We start from the raw sequence: 26,057 nt of genomic DNA on the forward strand, positions 1-26,057 counted from the left end.
AAAAATAAAATCCTTAAATCATGACAAATTGTTGTTGTTTGAGATTTCATCTCAAATCAAAGATGAAAAAAAAAAAAAAAATAAAAATAAGAAAAGATGAGCCATTTTTCCACAAGAAACATCAATCATAATTCATCACAGCACATGTACCACTTTCTTCATCCTTAAACAAGTAGGATATATATATAATTATCTTAATTTTATCTCATCACATCACATCATTATTCATTTATTCAGATCAGTACTTGACAGCAAGAAAATCCTATGCTGCCAATAGATACTTAATCAACCAAACTTTTAACATTTAGGATACGCAACTCCACAAGTGCTAGCAACCCTTTTGGAGTCGGGATTGTCGACAAACTGTTTAATAGTTGGGTTCTTAAGGTACCCACAAAAGCATGGCTGCTGCTCCTTAAGCTTGCTGCAACAAGTGGCTGATGGAGGCTTTGAAGACGTGATCGCCGCCAAGCAGGGGCTGAGCTGCGAGGGGTCACATGTCACTGCTTCCGCCGTGCGAGTTTCACCTGAAAATAGCAGTAGCACCAGCGCCGCTGCGCAGAAGGAAACAAAGGAAAACCTCTTCATATTTTTCCTACACAAAATACTAAAACTTGTGAAAAAAATATAATAAAGTCGAATTGTATTTGGTGCATTTTGGGCATGAGCTGCGACACAATTTATAGGAGTTGGGATGGTAATTATTGTTGTTTCTTTAGCCCATGATTGACGGTGTCAAACTTTCATGACTCACGAGTCAATGAGTCAAGTCTTTTGGTGGTCTAAAAGGTCCTCTGGGGAATTGAAGACTTTGAAGGTAGATCTGCAAATACCACCTTTGCACAATTGGATTTTACGCTTACATTTAATGTAGAAAAATTTTGGTATAGCTCTGCTCTACTTCCAATTGAAGCATACCATTTATGATTATTATAATATAATATAATTAATTAATTAATTTTTCAAATTAAGTGATTTTCATCAAAACTTTATATAAAACTTACATTTATGAATAGTGAATTTCTTTTATAATTTTTATTTGTTATAATTAGATAATTGTAAAATTATAATAAAATAATTATAAGTGAAATATTTTCACTTTAAAAAAAAAACTAAGTGGAAAAACAAATGTTGACATGGAGTAATATTATTGGTAAGCATATAGCTGACTTGGTAGGAGTAACCTATGTAATAATTTATCATAGTAGGAATAACTTATGTAATACTTTATCTTAATTTTGATTCAATTTTAAAATAACTGTAGATGAAAATTTTGTGAAATATCTTTAGAATCTTTCTTTGCTTTCTTACCAGATAGTGTTTTTGTTATCTGTTAACTTTAAATATTTGACCCAAATTAAATGTGTAGGTTTATTATTGCATATTCTTTTTAAGTAATTTTGTTCCATTATCTTAACTTTTACATAAAAATATTGGGATAAATTTGGACTTTAGCCCAAAAGATTTTTCTTTTTTTTTGCTTTTTATCATTGACCTACTTTTCTTTTTCTTCTTCTTCTTCTTCTTATTAAATTAGTATTATCTTTAATCAATATTAGTTCACCCGTTGATTTTTCCTTCAAATTCCCTTCTTTGTTATTGAAAGTTAGGTTAAGATTGTAAAAGCTTCAAGGCCAGATGGAAAATAGAAAGATAAAAATTGGAAGAGAAGAAAAGTAGAAAGATGAAAAACATTTTTTTCCCTTTCCATTGATATGTATTGTGCTTCATTGGAAAAATAAAAAAAAATGTATTTTATTTGTATCCATTGTTTGGTAGAATTAATGAAAAATAAAAGGAAAGAACATAAAAATTATATTAGTTTACTATTATAATCTTTTATAAATTAAGATAAAAAGTAAAAAATCTTAATATTATAGGCAATCTTTTAAATATACAACATATACTCACACCTTTCCTATTTTCTCTCTTCTTCTTTTTTTTGATTTAGAATGATTTCTATTTGTGAATAAGTGTGAAATTTTAACACCTTTCCTATTTTGTTTTCTCACTTTTCTTTCATACAAACCACATTCACAATTCATTTTCTTTCTATATTTCCATTCCCTCTATTCATCCTTTTACTTTTAAATATACTCACACCTTTCCCATTTTCTCTCTTTTTTTCTTTTTGATTTAGAGTGATTTGTATTTGTCAATAAGTGTGAAAATTTGACATGTTTCCTATTTTTTTTCTCACTTTTCTTTCAAACAAAAAAACATTCAAAATTTCTTTTCTTTCTACATTTCCATTTCCTCTATTCATCCTTTTACTTTTCCATTATACCAAGCACACCCTAAAAGAAATTAATAATGATTTCTCTTTGTTTCCTTTGTATACTAAATTTAAAGGAGAATTTTCATAAGATCAATGAAATTATTGAAAGTATGGAGATTTTGAACTGTCACATGCAACACTTTCAACATGCCTACATATAAAGTTAAATAATAAAAAAAAGAAGAAAATTTTGCAATATATATATAAAATAGAAATCATTAATTATATATTTAAATGCAAATCATACATAATGTATGCCCTAAATTGGAATGTTAAATAATGCAAAGCAGTCCTTAAATTGGATGTAGCAATTAGCCTTAGCTTTAGTTGATTAGCTTTTTATCTCTCGTCATTGACTAGATGATAGTTGATCCAATGTAATGTTTTCATCAAGTTGCTCATATCTGCCTCCAAACTTTTTTTTATCCTTAAATTATGATCTCTCTTGTATGCATAAAAAAGTATATAAGTATGATTAATGAGATATTAGAACCTTAAATTTCCTTAATCTTCTACTTAACCTTAATTAAAACGTGGTTTAGTTTTTTATTCTTGCATCATTTGTTCTAAAAAAATGTCCTTGAATCATGACAAATTGTTATTGTTTGAGATTTCATCTCAAATCAAAGATGAAAAGGAAAACAAAGAAAAAAAAAATAAGAAAAGATGAGCGAGCTTCCACAAGAAACATTAAATATAATTCATCAGAGCACATGGAAATACTAAAAGTCACTGCTTTCTTCCACCTTAAACAAGTAAAATATATAATTACCTTAATTTTATCTCATCACATCTCATCATTATTCATTTATATATTCAGATCAGTTCTTGACAGCAAGAAAATCCTATGCTGCCAATAGATATTTTAATCAAGCAAACTTTTTAACATTTAGGATATGCAACTCCACAAGTGCTAGCAACCCTTTTGGAGTTGGGATTGTCGACAAACTGTTTAAGAGTTGGGTTCTTAAGGTACCCACAAAAGCATGGCTGCTGCTCCTTCAGCTTGCTGCAACAAGTGGCTGATGGAGGCTTTGAAGACGTGATCGCTGCCAAGCAGGGGCTGAGCTGCGAGGCCTCACATGTCACTGCTTCCGCCGTGCGAGTTTCACCTGAAAATAGGAGCACTACCAGCGCCACTGCACAGAAGGAAACAAAGGAAAACCTATTCATATTTTTCACACACAAAATGCTAACACTTGTGACAAAAAATAATAAAGTTGATTTGTATTTGGTGCATTTTTGGGTATGAGCTGCGACACATTTTATAGGACTTGGGATTGTTATTATTGTTGTTTCTTTAGCCCATGATTGACGGTGTCAATAAGTCAAGTCTTTTGCTGGCCTAAACTTGAAAAATGCGGGTCCTTGGGGGAATTGAAGAAGGTAGATTTGCACATCCCACCATTGCACGACGGGATTTTATGCTTACATTTAATGTAGAAAAATTTTGTTATAGCCCCGCTGTACTTCCAATTGAAGCATACCATTTATGATTTTTGTAATATAATATAATATAATTAATTAATTTTTAAAATTAAGTGATTTTCATCAAAATTTTATATCAAACTTACATGTATGAATGGTGAATTCTTATACAATTTTGTATTTATTATAATTACATAATTGTAAAATTAATAAAATAATTATAAAAAAAAAACTAAGCTTAAGGAACTAGTAAAATTATCACAATCTTCTTAGAGAATATCTAACAAGATAAACAAAAAAATAATTATATTAAATACAGATATTCCGATGTCCAAATTGTTGTATAACCTCATCCTTTTTTGGTATGGCCATGATTTTCCTTGACTTTTTCCTCTTCTTAAACTCTCAACATTGACCTAGATGGTTGATTGGAATAGTTCATATAATAACAACACAGAAATGAAAGAAATAAGTGAAATGAATAACAACTTTTCTTATCTTGCTAGAATGTCTTGTTTCTACATTTTTAAGATAAAAGGACTTTGTTTTCTTTTTCCTAGACTTTGATTTTTCAACAATTGCCTACAGTCTACATGTAGAGTTAATATAATATTTAGAATTGATACACAATAACGATCAAGGAAAAACTTCTCTTGTCTAATTGGGCTCATCTTCTTCCATATATCAACTAATTCTTCTAGATTATTTTATTTGAAGAGGATAGATATTTTTTGAGACAGTGTAAAATCATAGTCGATTGGTAAATAATCCCTCATCTTTAGTTGCATCTTTTCTGACTGGATTTTTACTTCATTAGGTAGCTCACAAGGAGCTTATACAAATGAAGAGCACACTAATCGTTCTGTGGAGTCCATGAAAAACTTTTGTTGAAGACCGTCTTTTAAGCAAATGTTCTTTATGCAACTTTATGATATGAGCATGAACCAATGCAAAAGAATGAGAGAAAAGGTTAGTACGCGCAAAAAAAAGAATAAATAAATAACTAAGTAAATTAAAACATCACATAGAATAAGAGGAAAGAATCCTATACTTTTAGTCAATTCTAAAAGGGAAGGGTGATGGCTCTATCTATAGGTTAGGCACTCTTAGTGTTCACTATATGTGGTTTGAGGTTAAAGTCTAAAGGTTCCCAAATTGCTCCTTACATCATTGTCCTTCACAGACTAGTAAGGCACCATAATCCTCACCTATTATAGGCTACAAGCGAAAAAGATTCAATTTGAGTGGGAGTATTTCGTTAGCCACTACGGAGGCATTAAACGTCACGAAAGCATTAGGTACTTTACTCCATCCTAGAGGGACAGAGCTCAGGTATAAAGCTCATGTTATGCATATACATATGAATGACATAATTAATAAAGTAAATGAGTGAATAATAAAACAAATCTATACAAAAAGGTTCAATTTTATTAGGATTTTGGATAACACAAATTTATTTGCTGGCCTAACTCTCGGCTTCATTCCCCAATGAAGCAGCCAAACTGTCATAACGTCTAGATCCGGGGATCTGTCGCTAGACATTGACTTAAAGAGTCACCACCAATCTTTTTTATCTAGGTGCGATTGACCACCTAAAAAATTTATCCTTTTAAGAAACACCTAAACCTAAGGGTCCCTAAAAGAATAGGTTCAGGTCTACTAATCAGAATAAGGTTCGAGAGTACGATTACGTGTGAGAAAGGTTATAGCACCCTTACAACACCCATCGAAAGATGGTACCAACTTAATTTTGTGTTATCCAATAAGCCTTAAAAATTTACCAAGTAATTAATTATTGAAAATTATTCTCAATTGACTTTAATACTTTTAGCAAAAAATTGAAAAAATTCTCTCACCTCAAGAGTATGCAATGAGACTACTATTTCACTTGCTGAGGCTCTATTGTCAGATTATTTAATATTAAAGAAAATTCAAAAAAAAAAGAAAAGAAATAAAATGACAAAAAATAATTCAGCTTTAGATATAAATCTTTTTCTCTTCAAAAATTCATGTTTTTGTACAAGAAAAATTGATACTTTTAACTTTTTTCTAAAATATTTTTCTGAAACTTTAATTTCGAAAAAAATTGATACTTTTAACTTTTTCTCAAAAATATTTTTTAGAAAACTTATTTTTAAAGGAAAACTGATATTTTAAACTTTTTCCCAAAAATATTTTTTTAGAAAACTTATTTTCAATGAAAATTGATACTTTCAACTTTTCCTCAAAAATATTTTTTTTTTGGAATTTTGTTTAAAGAAAATCAAAAAATAAAATAAAATAAAATAAAATAAGAAATACTAAATAATTCTAATATAACCAATAAATAATAATACTAATAAATAAGAAAGAAAAAAAAAACCTTTGGAACAGCTTGGCTCGACTGGGAAATAGCTCGGCTCAAGACAAAAAAGACGAATCGAAGACGCGGCTCGGAGACGTCGACTCGGCTCAGCTCAGCTCTAGGGATTGGTTAGCACATGAGTTAATGAATCGGGTCACAATCTGGTGGTTGGGTCAGCCCAAACAAAAACACGCAGATCCTGGTAACGTACTAACACTAAAACGACATTGTTTTGCGCAGGTATAAAAGGCAAAGAATGAGTTTTTTCTTTAGATGCGCCTTCTCCCTTCTCTCTCTTCCCTTCTGCTTTCTCCTCATTCTCTCTACCCAAAGAACACAACCTAGAATCCGGTTGAATTTCCATCAGATTCTGGAAAATAATGGTAAAAACTTCAAAGTTGGCTAGAAAATTCGTCGAAAAATTCAAGGTTCGCCGAAAAATTTCGTCAGATTTTGAAAAATTTTCAAAAATTTTTCAAAAAAAAAACTTCAAAAATTCTAAAAAAAATCCCACATATTCCTAAAGCTATATCTAATGCACCAGAACCTTTTTAGCTTCTGTTTTCTCTGTGTCTCCTTTTCGTGTATGTTCCGGCACCTATTTATAGAGATTGATCAAAAGAGTTTCTGATCAATCTCAATTCCTTCTGGGATTAGGATTCATTCTTTGAATCCAATCTAAACTCTTTCAATCCCCTTATTCATAGCAGAACCTCCTTCTAGAACCAAAAATTATATCTATCAAAATAGAATTTAGATCGGATAAACCAACCAAAATAATAATAATAATAATAATAATAATAATAATATATACATTAATCGATAAATATAAAAAAATATTGATAGATAAATAAAAATAATAATAATAGATAAGTATAAAAAATATGCATTAATAAATAAATAATAAAAAATAATATTAATGGATAACTAATAAAATATATATATATTATTAGACATAAAATATATATATAAATAATAAAAAAATAAAGATAATAAAACTAAAAATAAAATGAGTCATTTTGTCTTATTTGGACCAAGCCCAATTAATCTGAACCTGAATCAAATTAAGTGTCTACAATATTAATTTAATAAAAATATTATACATATATATAATTAATATATAATTTATTTTAAAAATAATTTTTTATGTATATAATAAATTAAAATCATTAAATTAATTTCAAATTGAATGCAAGTCTGAATTGGATTATACAAATATATATCGGGTCAAATCACGTAGAATTCTTTAAGAGTCGAGTTGGAGTTGAAGCAAGCAAAAATCTTCCTTGATTCGATCCATTACTATATTTATTTACAAATTTTTTTTTTTTTGTCATTCAAGTAATATGTAATTAATTTATTAAAAAATTTCAAACAAATTTTTTATCAAATCTTTTTAGTTTTGAGTAAATATCGCCAACAATATACTTACAATTCTCAAATCACTTATTATTAACAGAACAAGTATTCTGTTGGTCCCAGGTCTTTGAGTATAACAACACAAGTGCCCAGAATTTCTTGTTCAAGGCAGGAAACTTGGTCTCCTACTTTTGCAAAAGATGAAAAGAAAATATCATGTGAAACATAAGTATTTAATTCCCTAGGTCAAATAACTTTATCTCAGTTCAGATTATGCTAAGTTTCCTAATAATGGAAGAGTGGACTATTATTCAATGAATTGGACCTTTATGAACCTGATAATATTGATTCTAATGTTATAGTTGCCGATCAGGGAAATGAAAATTAATGCACGTGTAAATGTCCTAAAATTGCTCATTCGTCCTTGACTTTGCCTCTAGACGAAACCCTACTGTTTAAAAGCTGAACTTTCCGAAATGATATATTGCAAAGAGAAAGAGAAAAAATGGCAGAAAATTTCACTAATTGGTTTGTTTTTATCATTTTAACCTTCAGAGTTTACCACAAGATAAAATGAATCAATTTTGACCTTCAGCAGTAAAAATGTTGATTGTGATCTTAATTTTAAATGTGGATCGATACCTTTAATTTTTTTTTTTTTAATATTTACTACATAGTAAAACTATGGTTACCTAATGGCTAAAAAAATAATTTCTTGAAATGAGGATCGATACCGTTAATTTTTTTTTAATATTTACTACGTAGTAAAACTATGGTTACCTAATGGCTAAAAAAATTTGATTGATTGTTTAGTTAAAAAATTGGTTTTGGGTCTTTTTCTTGTTTGAGGTTTCTATGTTAAAAGTGTTAGAAATAGTCTTTTTCTTTATAGTCTGATGTGGAAGAACAAATGTTGACATGGAGTAATATTATTGGATAAGCATACAGCTGACTTTGTAGGAAGGATTTATATAATAATTTATCTTAATTTTGATTCAATTTTAAAATAATCAAGGATGAAATTTTTGTGAAATATCTTTAGAATCTTTCTTTGCTTCCTTATTAAATACTGTTTGTGGTATCAGTGCAGGTTAATTATTGCATATTTTTAAGTAATAATTTTGTTCTATCATCCTAACTTTTACATAAAAATATTGGGATAAATTTGGAATATAGCGCAAAGTGTTTTTTTTTTTTTTTGCTTTTTATAATTGACCTGCTTTCTTTCTTATCATTGACCTGCTTTTCTTTTTTTTTTCCTTTTTAAATTAGTATTATCTTTAATCAGTATTAGATAACCCTTTGCTTTTTCCTTAAAGCTTCCTTCTTTATTATTGAAAATTAGGTTAAGATTGTAAATACATCGAGGCCACATACAAAATGAAAAGGTAAAAATTGGGAGAGAGGAAAAGTAGAAAAGTGAAAAACATTTTTTTCTTCCCATTGGTGTGTATTGTGCTTGATTGGAAAAATAAAAAATAAAAAAAAAATGTATTTTCTTTCTATCCATTGCTTGGTAGAATTAATGAAAAATGAAAAGTAAAAATATAAAAATTATATTATTTTACTATTATAACCTTTTATAAATTAAGATAAAAAAATAAAAAATCTAAATATTATAGACAATCTTTTAAATGTACAACACATTCTCACATTTTTCTCATTTTCTCTCTTCTTTCTTTTTTTTTGATTTAGAATTATTTGTATTTGTGAATATGTGAAAAATTGACATCTTTCCTGTTATTTTTTCTCACTTTTCTTTCACACAAACCACATTCAAATTCATTTTCTTTCTACATTTCCAGTCCCTCTATTCATCCTTTTACTCTTTCATTATACCAAGTACACCCTAAAAGAAATTAATAATGATTTCCCTTTGTTTCCTTTGTAAACTAAATTTAATGGAGAAATTTCGTAGGATACAATGAAATTATTGAAAAGTATGAAGATTTTGAACTGTCGTATGCAACACTTTCAACATATCTAAATATAAAGTTAAATAATTAAAAAAAAAAGAACATTTTCCAATATATATATACACAATAGGAATCATCAATTATATATTTTAATGCAAAGCTTACGTAATGTATACCGTAAATTGGAATGTTAAATAATGCAAAGTAGTCCTTAAATTGGACTGTAGCAATTGGCCTTAGTTTTAGTTTTTAGTTTATTAGATTTTTGTTTCTAGCCTTTGACTAGATGATGGTTGATCCAACCTACTGTTTTAGTCAAGTTGCTCACTTCCGTCTTAAATCTTTTTTTATTTTTAAATTATGATTTTTGTTGTATGTATGAAAATGTATATAAGTATGATTAACGAATTATCGAACCTTAAATTACCTTAATCTTCCCCTTAACCTTAACTAAAACGTTGTTTAATTTTTATCCTTCTATCATTTGTACTAAAAAAAATCCTTAAATCATGAGAAATTGTTGTTGTTTGAGATTTCATCTCAAATCAAAGATGAAAAAAAAAATAAGAAAAGATGAGCCATTTTTCCACAAGAAACATCAATCATAATTCATCACAGCACATGTACCACTTTCTTCATCCTTAAACAAGTAGAATATATATATATATATATATATATATATATATATAATTATCTTAATTTTATTTCATCCCATCACATCAGTATTCATTTATTCAGATCAGTACTTGACAGCAAGAAAATCCTATGCTGCCAATAGATACTTAATCAACCAAACTTTTAACATTTAGGATACGCAACTCCACAAGTGCTAGCAACCCTTTTGGAGTCGGGATTGTCGACAAACTGTTTAATAGTTGGGTTCTTAAGGTACCCACAAAAGCATGGCTGCTGCTCCTTCAGCTTGCTGCAACAAGTGGCTGATGGAGGCTTTGAAGACGTGATCGCCGCCAAGCAGGGGCTGAGCTGCGAGGGGTCACATGTCACTGCTTCCACCGTGCGAGTTTCACCTGAAAATAGCAGTAGCACCAGCGCCGCTGCGCAGAAGGAAACAAAGGAAAACCTCTTCATATTTTTCCTACACAAAATACTAAAACTTGTGAAAAAAATATAATAAAGTCGAATTGTATTTGGTGCATTTTGGGCATGAGCTGCGACACAATTTATAGGAGTTGGGATGGTAATTATTGTTGTTTCTTTAGCCCATGATTGACGGTGTCAAACTTTCATGACTCACGAGTCAATGAGTCAAGTCTTTTGGTGGTCTAAAAGGTCCTTTGGGGAATTGAAGAAGGTAGATCTGCAAATACCACCTTTGCACAATTGGATTTAACGCTTACATTTAATGTAGAAAAATTTTGGTATAGCTCTGCTGTACTTCCAATTGAAGCATACCATTTATGATTATTATAATATAATATAATTAATTAATTAATTTTTCAAATTAAGTGATTTTCATCAAAACTTTATATAAAACTTACATTTATGAATAGTGAATTCTTATATAATTTTTTATTTGTTATAATTAGATAATTGTAAAATTATAATAAAATAATTATAAGTGAAATATTTTCACTTTAAAAAAAAACTAAGTGGAAAAACAAATGTTGACATGGAGTAATATTATTGGTTAAGCATATCGCTGACTTGGTAGGAGTAACCTATGTAATAATTTATCATAGTAGGAATAACTTATGTAATACTTTATCTTAATTTTGATTCAATTTTAAAATAACTATAGATGAAAATTTTGTGAAATATCTTTAGAATCTTTCTTTGCTTTCTTACCACATAGTGTTTTTGTTATCCGTTAACTTTAAATATTTGACCCAAATTAAATGTGTAGGTTTATTATTGCATACTCTTTTAAGGTAATTTTGTTCCATCATCTTAATTTTTACATAAAAATATTGGGATAAATTTGGACTTTAGCCCAAAAGATTTTTCTTTTTTTTTTTCTTTTTATCATTGACCTACTTTTCTTTTCTTTTTTCTTCTTCTTCTTGTTAAATTAGTATTATCTTTAATCAATATTAGTTCACCCGTTGATTTTTCCTTCAAATTCCTTTCTTTGTTATTGAAAGTTAGGTAAAGATTGTAAAAACTTCAAGGCCAGATAGAAAATAGAAAGATAAAAATTGGAAGAGAAGAAAAGTAGAAAGATGAAAAACATTTTTTTCCTTTCCATTGATATGTATTGTGCTTCATTGGAAACATAAAAAAAATAAAAATAAATGTATTTTATTTGTATCCATTGTTTGGTAGAATTAATGAAAAATGAAAGGAAAGAACATAAAAATTATATTAGTTTACTATTATAACCTTTTATAAATTAAGATAAAAAGTAAAAAATCTTAATATTATAGACAATTTTTTAAATATACAACATATACTCACACCTTTCCTATTTTCTCTCTTCTTTTCTTTTTGATTTAGAATGACTTCTATTTGTGAATAAGTGTGAAACTTTAACACCTTTCCTAGTTTGTTTTCTCACTTTTCTTTCATGTGGACATCAATTTGTCCAGAAGAAATATAAAATATGTATAAAATATGAAATACAATAAAAAATATAAAATACAAAAAAAATATGAAATAAAAAAAACAAAACAGAACAAAAAAAATGAAGGATGGCAGTGGTACCATCCCCGGCACCACTGCCACCACCCCATCCTTCTGATCACCAGACCCTACACCCCATCCTTCTAATCACCAGACTCTACCCTCCACCCCTCAGATTAATCCTCCAATTGACAAACTACCAGATATAGCCAAAACTAATAAAAGAGGCATGAGGCTCGTGCTTACACCAGTGCCGAGCCCCATGCCCTTCCCCCCAAACACACGGAGCTCTATAAATAGAGCTCCTAGCAAAAAAAAAAAAAAAGAAGAGAAGGAGAAAGGGAGAGACGCTGCAAAAAAAATTGAAAAACATACAAAAAAAATATACACAGTCCTTCCCGTTGGGAGGAACCCAATGTCAAGCTTCCTGCACGAAGAAGAAAAAAAAAGGAGTCAGTTTCAAAAAACAAGAGTCAGAACACAAAAATATATAGTTTCACCGAAACTTTCCCAGTAGATCTAAGGATTTTGGGACTTTTTTTGGTGAAAAAGAGGTCGGATCTGTGTTCAAGGGGTCGAGAGGAGTTTGTGAGAGATTTTTGGAATTTTTCGACAGCGTCGACGACGGCCGGAGCTCGCAGCCGGCAAGGACTGCAGTAGCTGTCGTGACGGATGGCCACCAGCCCCAGGTTGGCTGAAGAAGTAAAAAAAAAAGAGGAATTTTTTTTGCAAAAACTGAATGAAATGAATGAAATTTTTTTTTTAACTTTTATATAAACCATCAGAACCAAAACGACACCGTTTAGACCAAAGAGGATCCGCGCGTCAACCCGCGATCCGATCCGGGGTCTGCGCACTCGACCCGACGACCCGCTTTTCCATCAGCCTCTGACCGATTCATCTAAATCGGAACAGACCGCCCAAACCGAACCGGACCGCGCTTGAACCGTTGCCAGACCGAGCCGAACTATCGGACCAAACCGTCAAACCGAACCGTACGTTGACCGGACCGTTGATCGATCCGATTCAAGTAAAATTTTTTTTTTAATTTTTTTATATATTATTTTATTAATATTTATGCATATTAAAATAATTATATTTGTTAGATTAAATGATGAAATTGTGGTTAATTTTTTTTATGTAATTATGTTAATTTTTAAAATAAACTTTAAAAACAATAATATAAAAATAAATTTAATAATAATAATAAACTAATAAAAATGTAGGAAAATAAAATTTTTATCCGACGATGAGATTCAAAGGTATTCCGAGTAGTGATGCCTACGAAATCTCTAGGTGAGAAGATTTTTTGTACCAGTGTATTGGAATATTTATAGAAAATCTTCAATATGATAAAAATTTCATTTTTCTTCAATTTTTTTAAATAAAAATTTCTTTTTTTATAATAATAAATAAAAATTGATTAATATATTAAAAATATATGTAATAAAAATAGGAAGGAAAGAAATTTAATCCAATAATGGGATTCTAAAAGTATTCCGAATAGAGATGCTTTAAGAAATCTCTAGGTGAGAAGATTTTTTGTAAAATATTACCAGCGTATTGGAATATTTATAGAAAATCTTCAATATAATTAAATTTCTTTTTCTTCAAAATTTTAATTTTAATTAAAAAAATTAATAAAACAATTAATAAAATTTTTGAAAAAGATGTGTGCATCAACATGTTATTATTTGCATTGCATACATGACATAATTTTTTACGAAAAGTAAATTTAGACCTCCCAAAGATTAGATTCTAAAAGTATTTCGAGTAGAGATGCTTTAAGAAATCTTTAGGTGAGAAAGAATTCTTTTAATGTTACCAACGTACTGGAACATTTTAAGAATTATTTCAATAAAAAGGTTTTAATTTATTTTTTTTTCGAGAATAAATTTTTTTTAACATGACATTTTCTTATGAAAAATAAATTCGAGCCTCCAAAGATGAGATTCTAAAAGTATTCCGAGTAGAGATGCTTTAAGAAATCTCTATGTGAGAAACAGTTCTTTTAATGTTACCAACGTACTGAAACATTTTAAGAATTATTTCAATAAAAAGGTTTTGATTTATTTTTCTCGAGAATAATTTTTTTTTAATAAATAAAAAATCAAGGAAATTATTTTTCGAATACTGAAAATAAGACTATTTTTAATCAAAATCAAAGGATAACACGTTGTTAATTGATACCATTTTTAACGGGCATTGTGGGGGTGCTAATCCTTCCCCACGCGTAACCGACTCCCGAACTCAAACTGTTTCACAGACCGTAAAATTATCTTTTTAATAAATTTTAATTAATTTTAAGATTTTATTAAAAAGATATGTTTTAATAGGTGGCCAATCACACCTAGCGAAAAAAGATTGATGACGACTCCGTTATTTTTTATTTTATTTTCAAATTCATCGGACGGACACAAAACCGTTACGACAGCTTGGCGACTCCACTGGAGATACCTTTTATTTTTGAGAGTCAGGCTAAAATTAACTACTTGTTATCCTCAAATTTTGATTTAAACAGTTTTAATCAATTTCTTAAATTTTTATTTTTCATTTTCAGTAAAAAAGGTTAAAAAAACAAAACAAATTAAAAATAAAAAGCAAAAAAATTCACACACATTTCTTTTACTATGCCTCTTATGTTTTATTTTTTTTGTATATATTGCTCTCAATAAATTAGGATATATTTGCACACAATGGCACGATGCATCTCATACATGAGCTCTATACCCGGGCTCTATCCTTTATAGGAGGAAGTAAAGTACCTATGCTCTCATGAAGTGATAACCTCCGTAATGGCAAGCGAAATACTTCCACTCGAATTGAACCATTTTTCGTTTGTAGCCTGTGATGGGTGAGGATCAGGTTGCCTTACTAGTCCAACATGGACGATAGTGAGGAACAATTTGGGAACCTTTAGACCCTGTCAATCCAAACCCAACATATAATAAGCCTAAGAAACCAACCTTATGTAGAGCCCCGTCCACCTTCTTGTAGAAAATACCCAAGAATAAAAGTTGTGTATAATACGAAACAAAACAAAACAAACAAAAAAATCTCAAAACACAAAAACAAAACAAAAAAAAATAAAAAATGTTTTTTTCTTAAACCACATCCTTACACTAACTCAATTTTGTTTTTTTTTTTTTTCTTTTTGCATTAATCATATCATATAATTTTGCATCGAGATATTTGCTCTAAGACATATTTCTTCTAAGAAGTTTTCATGGATCCCATAGAACTACAAATTTGCTCATCCTCAGTCAGTGTGCCATGTGAGTCGTATAATGAAATACATGTTTGGTTGAAAGTCATGCTCGTAAAAGAGAGAAGAAAGCACTTCGAAGTATTGAATGAAAAAGAATCACTTCACCAGGTGATCCAAGTGTTAAAAATACAACTACAAGGCCACAAGAGTCATATTTCAGTAATGATAGATGAGTGGCATAGAAGGGAAAAAGATTGGATCTTCACATGTGATTCAGAAAGGGATGCCCACATGAGATAAAAGGTAAAAAGCTTAGAGAGGCAATAGTACATAGAGCACTTGACTAATCAAGTTTGCAAGGCAGTGAAGAAAGCATGAGAGATGGTTGAAAAGGTAAAAGCATTAAGAAGAGAAGTCAATCCCATAAGAGAATATGGACAGCGCCTAGTAAACTTTTTAGATGAGGTGAAAGACCATTATGAGCAAGTCAAATGCTTTTATAGATATAACTCCAGGATGGTAAATCCTATAAAAGTTGTATGGGATCAATAAAAATTTTTAATGTTAAAATTCATCCAAAAGTAAATATCTCCCACTTGCATTCATGCATCATATACATCATTTTTCATAAAATAAATAAAAAAATAAAATTTTCAACACATAGCATTCTAATTTTTTCTTTCTTTCTTCTTTTTCAAAATAAAAACTTTGTGGTAATAAAGGTTCAAGAATAGCTCACCCACTAAAAATTTTGGCCCAACCTACTCGTCATTCATACAATACCAAGATACAGACAAGAATCATGGAGTAAAAACAGGCCAGCCGATTTGAGAGAATTGAAAAAGCTCAAGAAGAACTAAGAGGGGATCTTAGCATAATAATGGATATGCTCAAGAAACTTGATAAGGAAAAAGTAGTGAAAGAAAATCTGAGCTTTCAAGAGTAATCGCCAGATATGGTAGATCCTGTCTATCCTCCAGGGTTTGAGCCATGACTGAACCAACCTTCACAAGGAACTAGAGTACCAATTCCTACTCCCGGTGGATATCCTAATCCTTATCCAGGAATGATGTCCACATTTGCTCCAGGATAATTTCAAAATTTTGTTAATCCCATTGTGATGGAAAAACCATCTAAGCCAATCTTAGTTCCTGATTTGAATGATCCCAAGAAAAAAGCTAGGGATACAGACACCTGAAAAAGTAAAAGATATCAGTTCTCGAGAAAAGATAAAGTTATTGGAAGAAAGGCTTAGGGCTATAAAGGGAATAAATTTTTATGGCTTCACAGATACGACTGACCTTTGTTTAGTTCTCAATGTGGTAATTTCCCCTAAATTCAAGGTCCTTGAATTTGAAAAATATGATGGCACAAACTGCCCAATGACCCACATCACCATGTATTGTTGAAAGATGACAGCATATGCTTGAGATGAGAAGTTGTTAATGTATATATTTCAAGATAATCTTACGGGTTCTGCAGCTAGATGGTATGTTCAATTAGATAGGACTCGTATTCATTCTTGGCAAGAGCTTACAAAGGTATTCCTTACACAATATCGACATGTCACGGATATGATTCCAGATCGTCTATCTCTTCAAAGTATGGAAAAGAAAGTAACTAAAAATTTTAAGAAGTATGCACAAAGATGGAGAAACGTGGCTGCACAAGTTCAACCATCTCTCACTAAGAAAAAAATAACTGTTTTATTTGTGAACACCTTGATAGCACCATATTATGAGAGATTGATAGGCAATGCAACCAAGAACTTTTACAGATATGGTGATATCAGGTGAGATCATTGAAAATACCATAAAGAATGGTAAGCTCGATGTAAGAGAGACAAGTGGAGCAAGAAAAGGTAGAGCTCTCAAAAAGAAAGAAAATGAAGCCCAAACAGTAAATTATGTAGGGTAACAGTTCAGAAGTTTTACACCCTACTCTGTACCAGTCTACCAAACCTATTACCCCTCTGTAAACCATGTTACATCCATCCCTCATTCATATCAGCTATACCAGTCATTACAACAACCAGCTTATCCACCCCATTTTCAGCCATCCTTTCAGACACCCACTTACAATCGTCCTGTTGCACCTATTAGACTAGGATGGAGACCTAGTCGTAATAATGGTTTGAGAGCCCCAAGAAATACCCAAGAAAAAATCACTTTTGATCCCATTTTCATGACATACACAGATTTATATCCTCGACTTGTTGATAAACATCTACTTGTTCCTGTTATCGTTGAACCCTTGAAACCTCCATTTCTCAAGTGGTATAACCCCAATGCACATTGTGATTATCATTATGGGAATCCAAGTCATTCCACTGAAAATTATACTGCTTTGAAGCATAAAGTGCAAGGATTAATCAATGAAGGAGTATTAAATTTTGATACCAACCAACAAGGGACTTCAAATGTCAATGGGAATCCTTTACCAAATCATACTAGACCATTATAAATGCCTTAATTGATGGGTAAAAAAGCCACGTGAAGGAGAAAATAAATGAAGTTAAGACTCCGATGGTTAGGGTGTTCGAAGTTTTGGTCAAAGTTGACATGTTGAAGCCAATAGAACCTTAAAATTGCTCTAAAGTAATTAGCTCAACTGAAAGCTACAATTATCACGGAGGTGTTCTGGGGCATTCTATCAAAAATTGTCACCAATTTCGTCAAGAGGTGCAAAAATTGATGGATGAGGGTCGAATAGAGTTTTACCAAAAAAGAGAAGAGTTGGTGAAAGCTCAAATGTCTATCATTGATTCAAAGAATAAATTTATGCGTAGATCGGTAACTATCTATTATGATGAGAAGCCAACATCGAAGCTAGAAAAGCTTATCTCCCGACCTGTGGTGACAATTAAAGTTCCTGGCCCTTTTCATATCAAAATGATAAAAAAAATACCTTAGAAGTATGATTATGATGTCGTAGTCGACTCAGATACTATCAATATAACGGGTGCATGAGGCATAACTCGAAGTGGTAGGTGCTATACCCCAAAAGCTTTAGAAAAAGCTAAAAAGGAGAAAGCCAAGGTAAGTGAAGAAAATAAAAGTCAGAGTGATCTTGACACAACTTCAGAAAAAAAATGTCAAAAGCCAATATCTGATAGTGAAACAGGTGAATTTCTAAAGTTAATAAAACATAGCGAGTATAGCGTGGTAGAACAGCTTAACAAGATGCTAGCTAGAATTTCGTTATGTCATTATTGCTCAGTTCAGAGTCACACCGTAATGTTTTACTGAAGATGCTAAATTAAGCATATGTGTCTCACAATGCTTCTGTTGAATATGTGGAACAGCTTGTTGGTAATCTAACGATTTCAAATTATATCTCTTTCAATGATGAAGAGATTCCTCCTGAAGGTAGAGAAAGTACCAAAGCTCTTCACATTACTGTGAAATGTAAAAGTCATATAATGGCTAAGGTTTTGATTAATAATGGCTCATCCATCAATGTTATGCCTGTGACTATTCTGACAAAACTCTCTGTTGATGGATCTTACATGAAATCTAGTCATATGATAGTGAGAGCCTTTGATGAAACCAGAAGAGAGGTGCTAAAAGATATAGAAGTGCCATTGTAGATTGGCCCATACACTTTCAACGTGAAATTTCAAGTTATGGACATCTCTCATTTATACAGTTATTTATTGGGTAAACCATGGATCCATATGGTAGGTGCTGTCCCATCTTCATTACATCAAAAAGTTAAATTCATTATTGAAGGGAAACTAACATGTGTGGCAGGAGAAGATGATTTATTGGTAATCAACTGATAAATACTCCTTATGTGAAATCGACAGATGAAGCTCTAGAATGCTCTTATAGATCTTTCAAGATTGCCAATGTAACATATATAGCTGAAGGATCTAAATTGTATTCACCACACTTGTCTACGATGACTAAAATGGTAGTCAAATAGTTTACCAAGATGGGATGGTGACCTAAAGTCAGACTTGGGAAGAACTTGCAAGGAATCATAGAGCCATCGATCATATATGAAAAAAAAGACAGATTTGGCTTGGGATATAAGCCAACGAGAGGAGACAGAACAAGAATGGTGAATGAGAAAAGAGATAAGAGGATAGCTAATCTTAAGAGATATGAGCCAGAGTCAAAGCCCATAGTCATTCCATACCTCTATGATTCTTTTCACTCAGGAGGATACATTTATCCAAATTTATCAAGAGCCTCAAATGCAGGATTCGTGAAAAAATTTTTAGAGCTGGCCATTCAAATGGTGGATGATGAAAAAAAGAAGAGTCGAAGTGAAAAGCTGTTCGTGTACCCTTGTCCTTCAAATTTTGAGCTGGATAATTGGAAAGTTACAAAACTGCCTATCATTTTTAAAACTTTGGAAAAGTAATGTACTATGAACTTTAAATCCCTAATTACTTTTTACAAGTATTAAGAGATCTTTTATGGTGTGTTTATGTTTGTCGTTTTAATAAAAGACTTAGAAGATGCATTCACATTTCTTCTACTATTTTTATCTTCATTTTACCTTTCATTCTTTTTTTTCTACATTTTCTTACCATTCTATTTTTGTGTGCCAATATTCTCTTCATCTTACCCTTTGCAGGGTCTCAAACAATGAACATGAAGATAATCATGACAATAATCTTGGATTTGATTTTGAAAACTTAATTCATGTTGATGAACTTGATAATGAGAAAGATTCAGATAACTATACACTGCCTATTGATTTGTTAAAATTAATGAAACATGAAGATAAGCCAATTGAACCCTACCAAAAAATTATTGAATCAGTAAATTTAGGAGATGGTGAGAACAAAAAAGAAGTTAAAGTTGGTACATCTCTTTTGCCAGGTGAAAGACAGAATCTAGAAGAACTGCTCTGACAATATGTAGATGTGTTCGCGTGGACTTACCAGGATATGTCATAACTTAGCACTGATATTGTAGAGCACAAGTTACCTTTAAAACCAGGATGTAAGCCGATACAGCAAAAGCTAATGTGCATGAAACCAAAGATACTGCTGAAAATTAAAGAAAAAATGAAGAAACAATTCGATGCTAGATTTTTGAAAGTGGCAAAATATCCTGAATGGGTAGCCAATAGCCAATATAGTGCCAGTTCCTAAGAAGGATGGAAAAGTGAGAATGTGTGTCGATTATTGAGATTTGAATAGAGCAAGCTCCAAGGATAACTTTTCTTTACCTCACATCGATATTCTAGTGGATAATACTGCTAGGCATTCCACATTTTCCTTTATGGATGGTTTCTCAAGTTATAATCAGATCAAGATGGCTCGAGATGATATGGAAAAAATTACATTTGTGACCATGTGGGGAACATTCTGTTACAAAGTCATACCTTTTGGGTTAAAAAATGCTAGTGTCACTTATAAAAAAGTAATGGTGACTCTCTTCCACGACATGATGCATAAAGAAATAGAGGTATATGTGGATGATATGATTGTAAAATCTCATGAAAGAGAAAATCATATAGTCAATCTCAAAAAGCTGTTTGATAGGTTGAGAAGATTTCAACTGAAGTTGAGTCCTGCTAGATGTACATTTGGTGTCAAGTTAGGAAAACTATTAGGCTTTGTGGTCAGTGAAAGAGGAATCGAATTAGACCCGAATAAGATACAAGCCATCCAAAACTTATCTCTTTTTCGTACCCCAAAAGAAGTGCGAGGTTTCCTTGAGAGACTGAACTATATTGCTCGTTTCATCTCTCAACTCACCTATAAGTGCGATCCTATTTTCAAGCTTCTTAGAAAATATGATCTAAGAGAATGGAATGATGAATGCCAAGAAGCTTTTGATAAGATCAAAGAATACTTGTTAAATCCACCTGTGTTGGTGCCTCCAATCCCGAAAAAACCTTTGATCTTATACTTAACGGTGCATGAAAATTCCATAAGATGTGTGCTAGGGCAAAGATATGAAACTGACAGAAAAGAACGAGCAATATACTACTTGAGCAAAAAATTCTCTGATTATGAGTCCAAGTATTCACCATTAGAGAAGATATGTTGTGCATTAGCCTGGACAACTCAAAGGCTTAGACAATATATGCTTTATCACACTACTTGGCTCATAGCAAAGCTGGATCCTATTAAGTATATCTTCAAAAAACCCTCATTGACAGGAAGAATAGCGCGGTGGCAAGTTATGCTTTTAAAATATGATATCATTTATGTGACTCAAAAAGCTATAAAAAGAAGTGCTGTAGCCGAGTTTCTTGCTGATCGTGCTATCAAAAATTATGAACCAATGAACCTGGAGTTCCTTGATGAAGATGTGATGGCCATTGAAGAAAATGAACCTGTTGAAGAGTCTTGGAGGATGTATTTTGATGGAGTTGCTAATGCTTTGGGTCATGGTATTAGGGTAATTTTAATATCTCCTGATGGGCACTATTATCCCATTACAGCCAGGTTAAATTTTAATTGCATAAATAATGTGGCTGAATATGAGGCTTGTGTTATGGGTCTACAAGCAGCAATTGAAAAGAAAATTAAAGTATTAGATGTGTTTGGAGATTCAGCTCTAATCATTTATCAGTTATGAAGAGAATGGAAAACAAAAGATTCTAAGTTGATACAGTACCATAAGTACATTTCTCAGTTGGTTAAACAATTCGAAAAAGTTCAATTCGAGCATTTGCCTAGAGAGGAAAACCAAATTGCTGATGCACTGGCTACTCTAGCTGCAATGATTAAAACAGATGCAAATACCAAAATTCAACCTATCAAGCTGGACATGAAAGATGAACCAGGACATTGTTTAGGTGTTGAAGAAAAAGTTGATGGAAAACTATGGTATCATGACATCATGCAATACATTAAAAGCCAGTAATACCCAAAACATGTAACAAAAAATGATAAAAGAACTATCAAAAGGTTGGCTATGAGTTTCTTTCTTGACGGAGAAGTCCTCTATAAAAGGGGTCGAGATGAAGTACTCTTAAGATGTGTGAATGCAGCTGAAGCGAAAAAGATTATTAAAGAGATGCATGATAGAGTTTGTAGGGCACATGCAAATGGTTATATGATGGCTAGATAAATTATGAGGGCTGAATACTATTGGTTGACAATGAAGAGTGACTGTATTGATTATGCCAAAAAATATCATAAATGTCAGATCCATGCTGACAAGATCCACACTCATCAACAGCGTTGCATGTTTTGGCTCCTTCATGGCCATTCTCTATGTGAGGTATGGATGTCATTGGTCTTATCACTCCAAAAGCTTCAAATGGACATAGATTCATCTTTGTGATGATTGATTACTTCACAAAATAGGTAGAAACTGTATCATACGCTAGTGTGACCCGATCTGTGGTATGTAAATTCATAAAAAATGAGATAATATATAGATATGGGCTTCCAGAGATAATTATTTCTGATAATGCCAAAAATTTGAATAGTAAGATGATGAATGAAGTTTGCACTCAGTTCAAGATTCGTCACCGTAATTCGACACCATATCGTCCAAAGATGAATGGGGCAGTAGAAGCTGCAAATAAGAATATCAAAAGAATCTTAAAAAAAATGACTGATACTTATAAAGATTGGTATGAAAAGTTACCCTTTACTTTGCATGCTTATAGAACATCAGTCTGAACATCTACTGGGTCACTCCGTTCTGTTTGGTATATGGAATGGAAGCGATGCTACTGATCGAAGTAAAAATTCCCTTGCAGAGAGTCCTGATGGAGGTAGAATTAGAGGAAGCAGAATGGGTTCGAAATCGCTATGAGCAGTTGAACCTTATTGAGGAGAAAAGACTTACAGCACTTTGTCATGGTCAATTATATCAAAAAAAGATGATGAGAGCACATGACAAGAAAATTTATCCCCTTTGCTTTAGAGAATGAGATTTAGTGCTGAAAAAGGTCCTTTCAAATCAACATGATAATCGAAAAAAATGGACGCCAAATTGAAAAGGCCCGTATGTGGTGAAAAAGGCCTTTTATAGTGGGGCATTGATTTTGGCAGAAATGGATGGAAGTGATTTACCTGCTCCGATAAATTTAGATACTGTGAAAAAATACTTTGCTTGAAAAAAAAGTAAAAAAATGAAAAATTATGACTCATCCGAAGTTGAAAACCTAAAAAAGGTAGCTTGAATGCGAAGAAGAACCATCATTTCATAATACAGGGGCAAGTGTAGTTTGATGAACTCTGAAAGATCAAGGAAGTCATCTAATTTACTTTTAGAAAAAAAATCTGAGAATATTTTGTTCATGATTATCTTATGATCATCATTTGGGCACCTTTGTTTCAACTCAAATACTTTACCATGTACTTGTTACCAGTCTAATAAAATATGCTTTCTTTTTTTTGGAAATAACACCTATCCATTCCTTTATTCTCATTTTTGTCCACCATATGAATAGAAGAAATGTGTGATTGCATTTTATTGGTCTTGGACTTAAAATGATGAAAAGAAAAACAAACATGAAAGATCTTAGCATTACTTTTTAAAAGTTGACAAAGGTAAATTAAAAAGGATGAGAAAAATATGACAGGACATTGATGTTGTAGATTTTTGAAGATCTAAAATATTGTGGTCAGATGTTAAGAACAGATTGGTCGTACAAAAATTCTGATAAAAGAAGACAAAAGTGAGAGATTTTGAGAACTTTTTTACTATAATGAATAATTTTGATTGCATTACATGCATTGCATTTAGAGCACTCAGTACATGCATCCATGAACAGTTTTAATAAGGACGGAGACTTTCCATTTCTTGATCGAATAAAAGATTTCAAAAGAAAAGAATTTACATGCTAAAAGAAAAGAACTCAGTTTTGAGAGAAAATGAAATTTTAAAGTTGTTGAGCCTCTGTTGAGAGGAGAGCTTTTTAAGATGAAATTTTAAAGTTGTTAAGCCTCTGCTGAGAGGAACTTTTTCAGATGAGATTTTAAAGTTGTTGAGCCTCTACTGAGATGAGCTTTTTCAAATGAGATTTTTAAAGTTGTTGAGCCTCTGCTGAGAGGAGCTTTTCCAAGATGAGATTTTTAAAGTTGTTGAGCCTCTACTGAGAGGAGCTTTTCCAAGATGAGATTTTTAAAGTTGTTGAGCCTCTGCTGAGAGGAGCTTTTTCAAATGAGATTTTAAAGTCGTTGAGCCTTTACTGAAAGGAGCCTTTTTCAAGATTTTAAAATTGTTGAGCCTTGTTGAAAGGAGCCCTTTTCAAATGAGATTTTAAAGTAATTGAGCCTCTGCTGAAAGGAGCTTTTTTCAAGATTTTAAAGTTGTTGAGCCTCTGTTGAGAGGAGCCCTTTTCAAATGAGATTTTAAAATCGTTGAGCCTCTACTGAGAGGAGCTTTTTCAGATTTTAAATTGTTTAAAGTTGTTAAGCCTCTGTTGAGAGGAGCCATTTCCAAATGAGATTTTAAAATTGTTGAGCCTCTGCTGAGATGAGCTTTTTCTGATTTTAAATTTTTGAAAGTTGTCGAGCCTCAAGTGAGAGGAGCATTTTCAATAAAAAAAATCATTTGGATTCTGGACAAAATTATTGTCTCTGTCTTTGCCCTATTACTGATTACCAGTAATGTGCAAAAAAGGGCAGCTGTGGACATCAATTTGTCCAAAAAAAAATACAAAGTACGTATAAAATATGAAATACAATAAAAAAATATGAAATACAAAAAAAATATGAAATACAAAAAAAAATAAAACAGAACAAAAAAAATCAAGGATGGCAGTGGTACCATCCCCGGCACCACTGCCACCACCTCTGCCACCAGACCCACCAGACCCTATACCCCATCCTTCTGATCACCAGACCCTACCCTTCACCCCTCAGATTAATCCTCCCATTGACAAACTACCAGATATAGCCAAAACTAATAAAAGAGACATGGGGCTCGTGCTTACCCCCGTGTCGAGCCCCATGCCCTTCCCCCCAAACACACGGAGCTCTAAAAATAAAGCTCCTAGCAAAAAAAAAGAAGAATAGGAGAAAGGGAGAGATGTTCCAAAAAAAAATTGAAAAACACACAAAAAAAATATACACAGTCCTGCCCGTAGGGAGCAACCCAGCACCGAGCTTTTTGCACGAAGAAAAAAAAAAGAGTCAGTTTCAAACAAAAAAAGAGTCAGAACACAAAAATATATAGTTTCACTGAAACTTCTCCAGCAGATCTAGGGATTTTGAGACTTTTTTTGGTGAAAAGGAGTCGGATCTGTGTTCAGGGGGTCGAGATGAGTTTGTGAGAGATTTTTAGAATTTTTCGACAGCGTCAACGGCGGCCGTCATGACAGACGGCCACCAGCCCCAGGTCGGCTGAAAAAGAGAAAAAAAAAAAAAGAGGAATTTTTTTTACGAAAACCAAATGAAATGAATGAAAATTTTCTTTTAACTTTTATATAAACCGTCAGAACCAAAACGACGTCGTTTCATTAAATGCCCAAAATGACGTCGTTTAGACCAAGAAGGATCCGCGCGTCAACCCACGACCCGGGGTCCACGCACCCGACCCGACGACCCGCTTCTCCATCAGCCCCTGACCGGTCCATCTGAGTAGAAACAGATCGTCTAGACCGAACCGGACTGCGCTTGAACCGTTGTCAGACCGAGCCGAATCGTCAGACCGAACCACCGAACCAAACCGTACGTTGACCGGACCGTTGATCGGTCCAATTCAGGTAAAAATATTTTTTTTTTGAATTTTTCTTATTTTTTTATATATTATTTTATTAATATTTATGCATATTAAAATAATTATATTTGTTAGATTAAATGATGAAATTGTGGTTATTTTTTTTATGTAGTTATATTAATTTTTAAAATAAACTTTAAAAACAATAATATAAAAATAAATTTAATAATAATAATAAACTAATAAAAATGTAGGAAAATGAAATTTTTATCCGACGATGAGATTTAAAGGTATTCCGAGTAGTGATGCCTACAAAACCTCTAGGTGAGAAGATTTTTTGTAAAATAATACC

The 26,057-nt window shown here is 31.8% G+C and overlaps 1 protein-coding gene and 2 pseudogenes across 1 annotated transcript; all 3 read right to left on the minus strand.

The window, feature by feature from the left end:
* Positions 1–82: 82 nt before the first annotated feature.
* On the minus strand, positions 83–708 carry LOC111306313 (non-specific lipid-transfer protein 2 pseudogene; annotated as a pseudogene).
* A 2,219-nt stretch (positions 709–2,927) lies between these two features.
* Positions 2,928–3,527, minus strand: LOC149512977 (non-specific lipid-transfer protein 2-like). Its single transcript, XM_089750357.1, has one exon. The coding sequence runs from the start codon at positions 3,449–3,451 to the stop codon at positions 3,161–3,163; it is 291 nt and encodes a 96-aa protein (XP_089606483.1). The 5' UTR covers positions 3,452–3,527; the 3' UTR covers positions 2,928–3,160.
* A 6,479-nt stretch (positions 3,528–10,006) lies between these two features.
* Positions 10,007–10,495, minus strand: LOC149512978 (non-specific lipid-transfer protein 2 pseudogene; annotated as a pseudogene).
* Positions 10,496–26,057: the final 15,562 nt, after the last annotated feature.

The sequence above is a fragment of the Durio zibethinus genome, chromosome 21, assembly GCF_047325235.1.
Source record: "Durio zibethinus cultivar Kanyao isolate XHJ-2024 chromosome 21, ASM4732523v1, whole genome shotgun sequence".
NCBI classification, from domain to species: domain Eukaryota; kingdom Viridiplantae; phylum Streptophyta; class Magnoliopsida; order Malvales; family Malvaceae; genus Durio; species Durio zibethinus.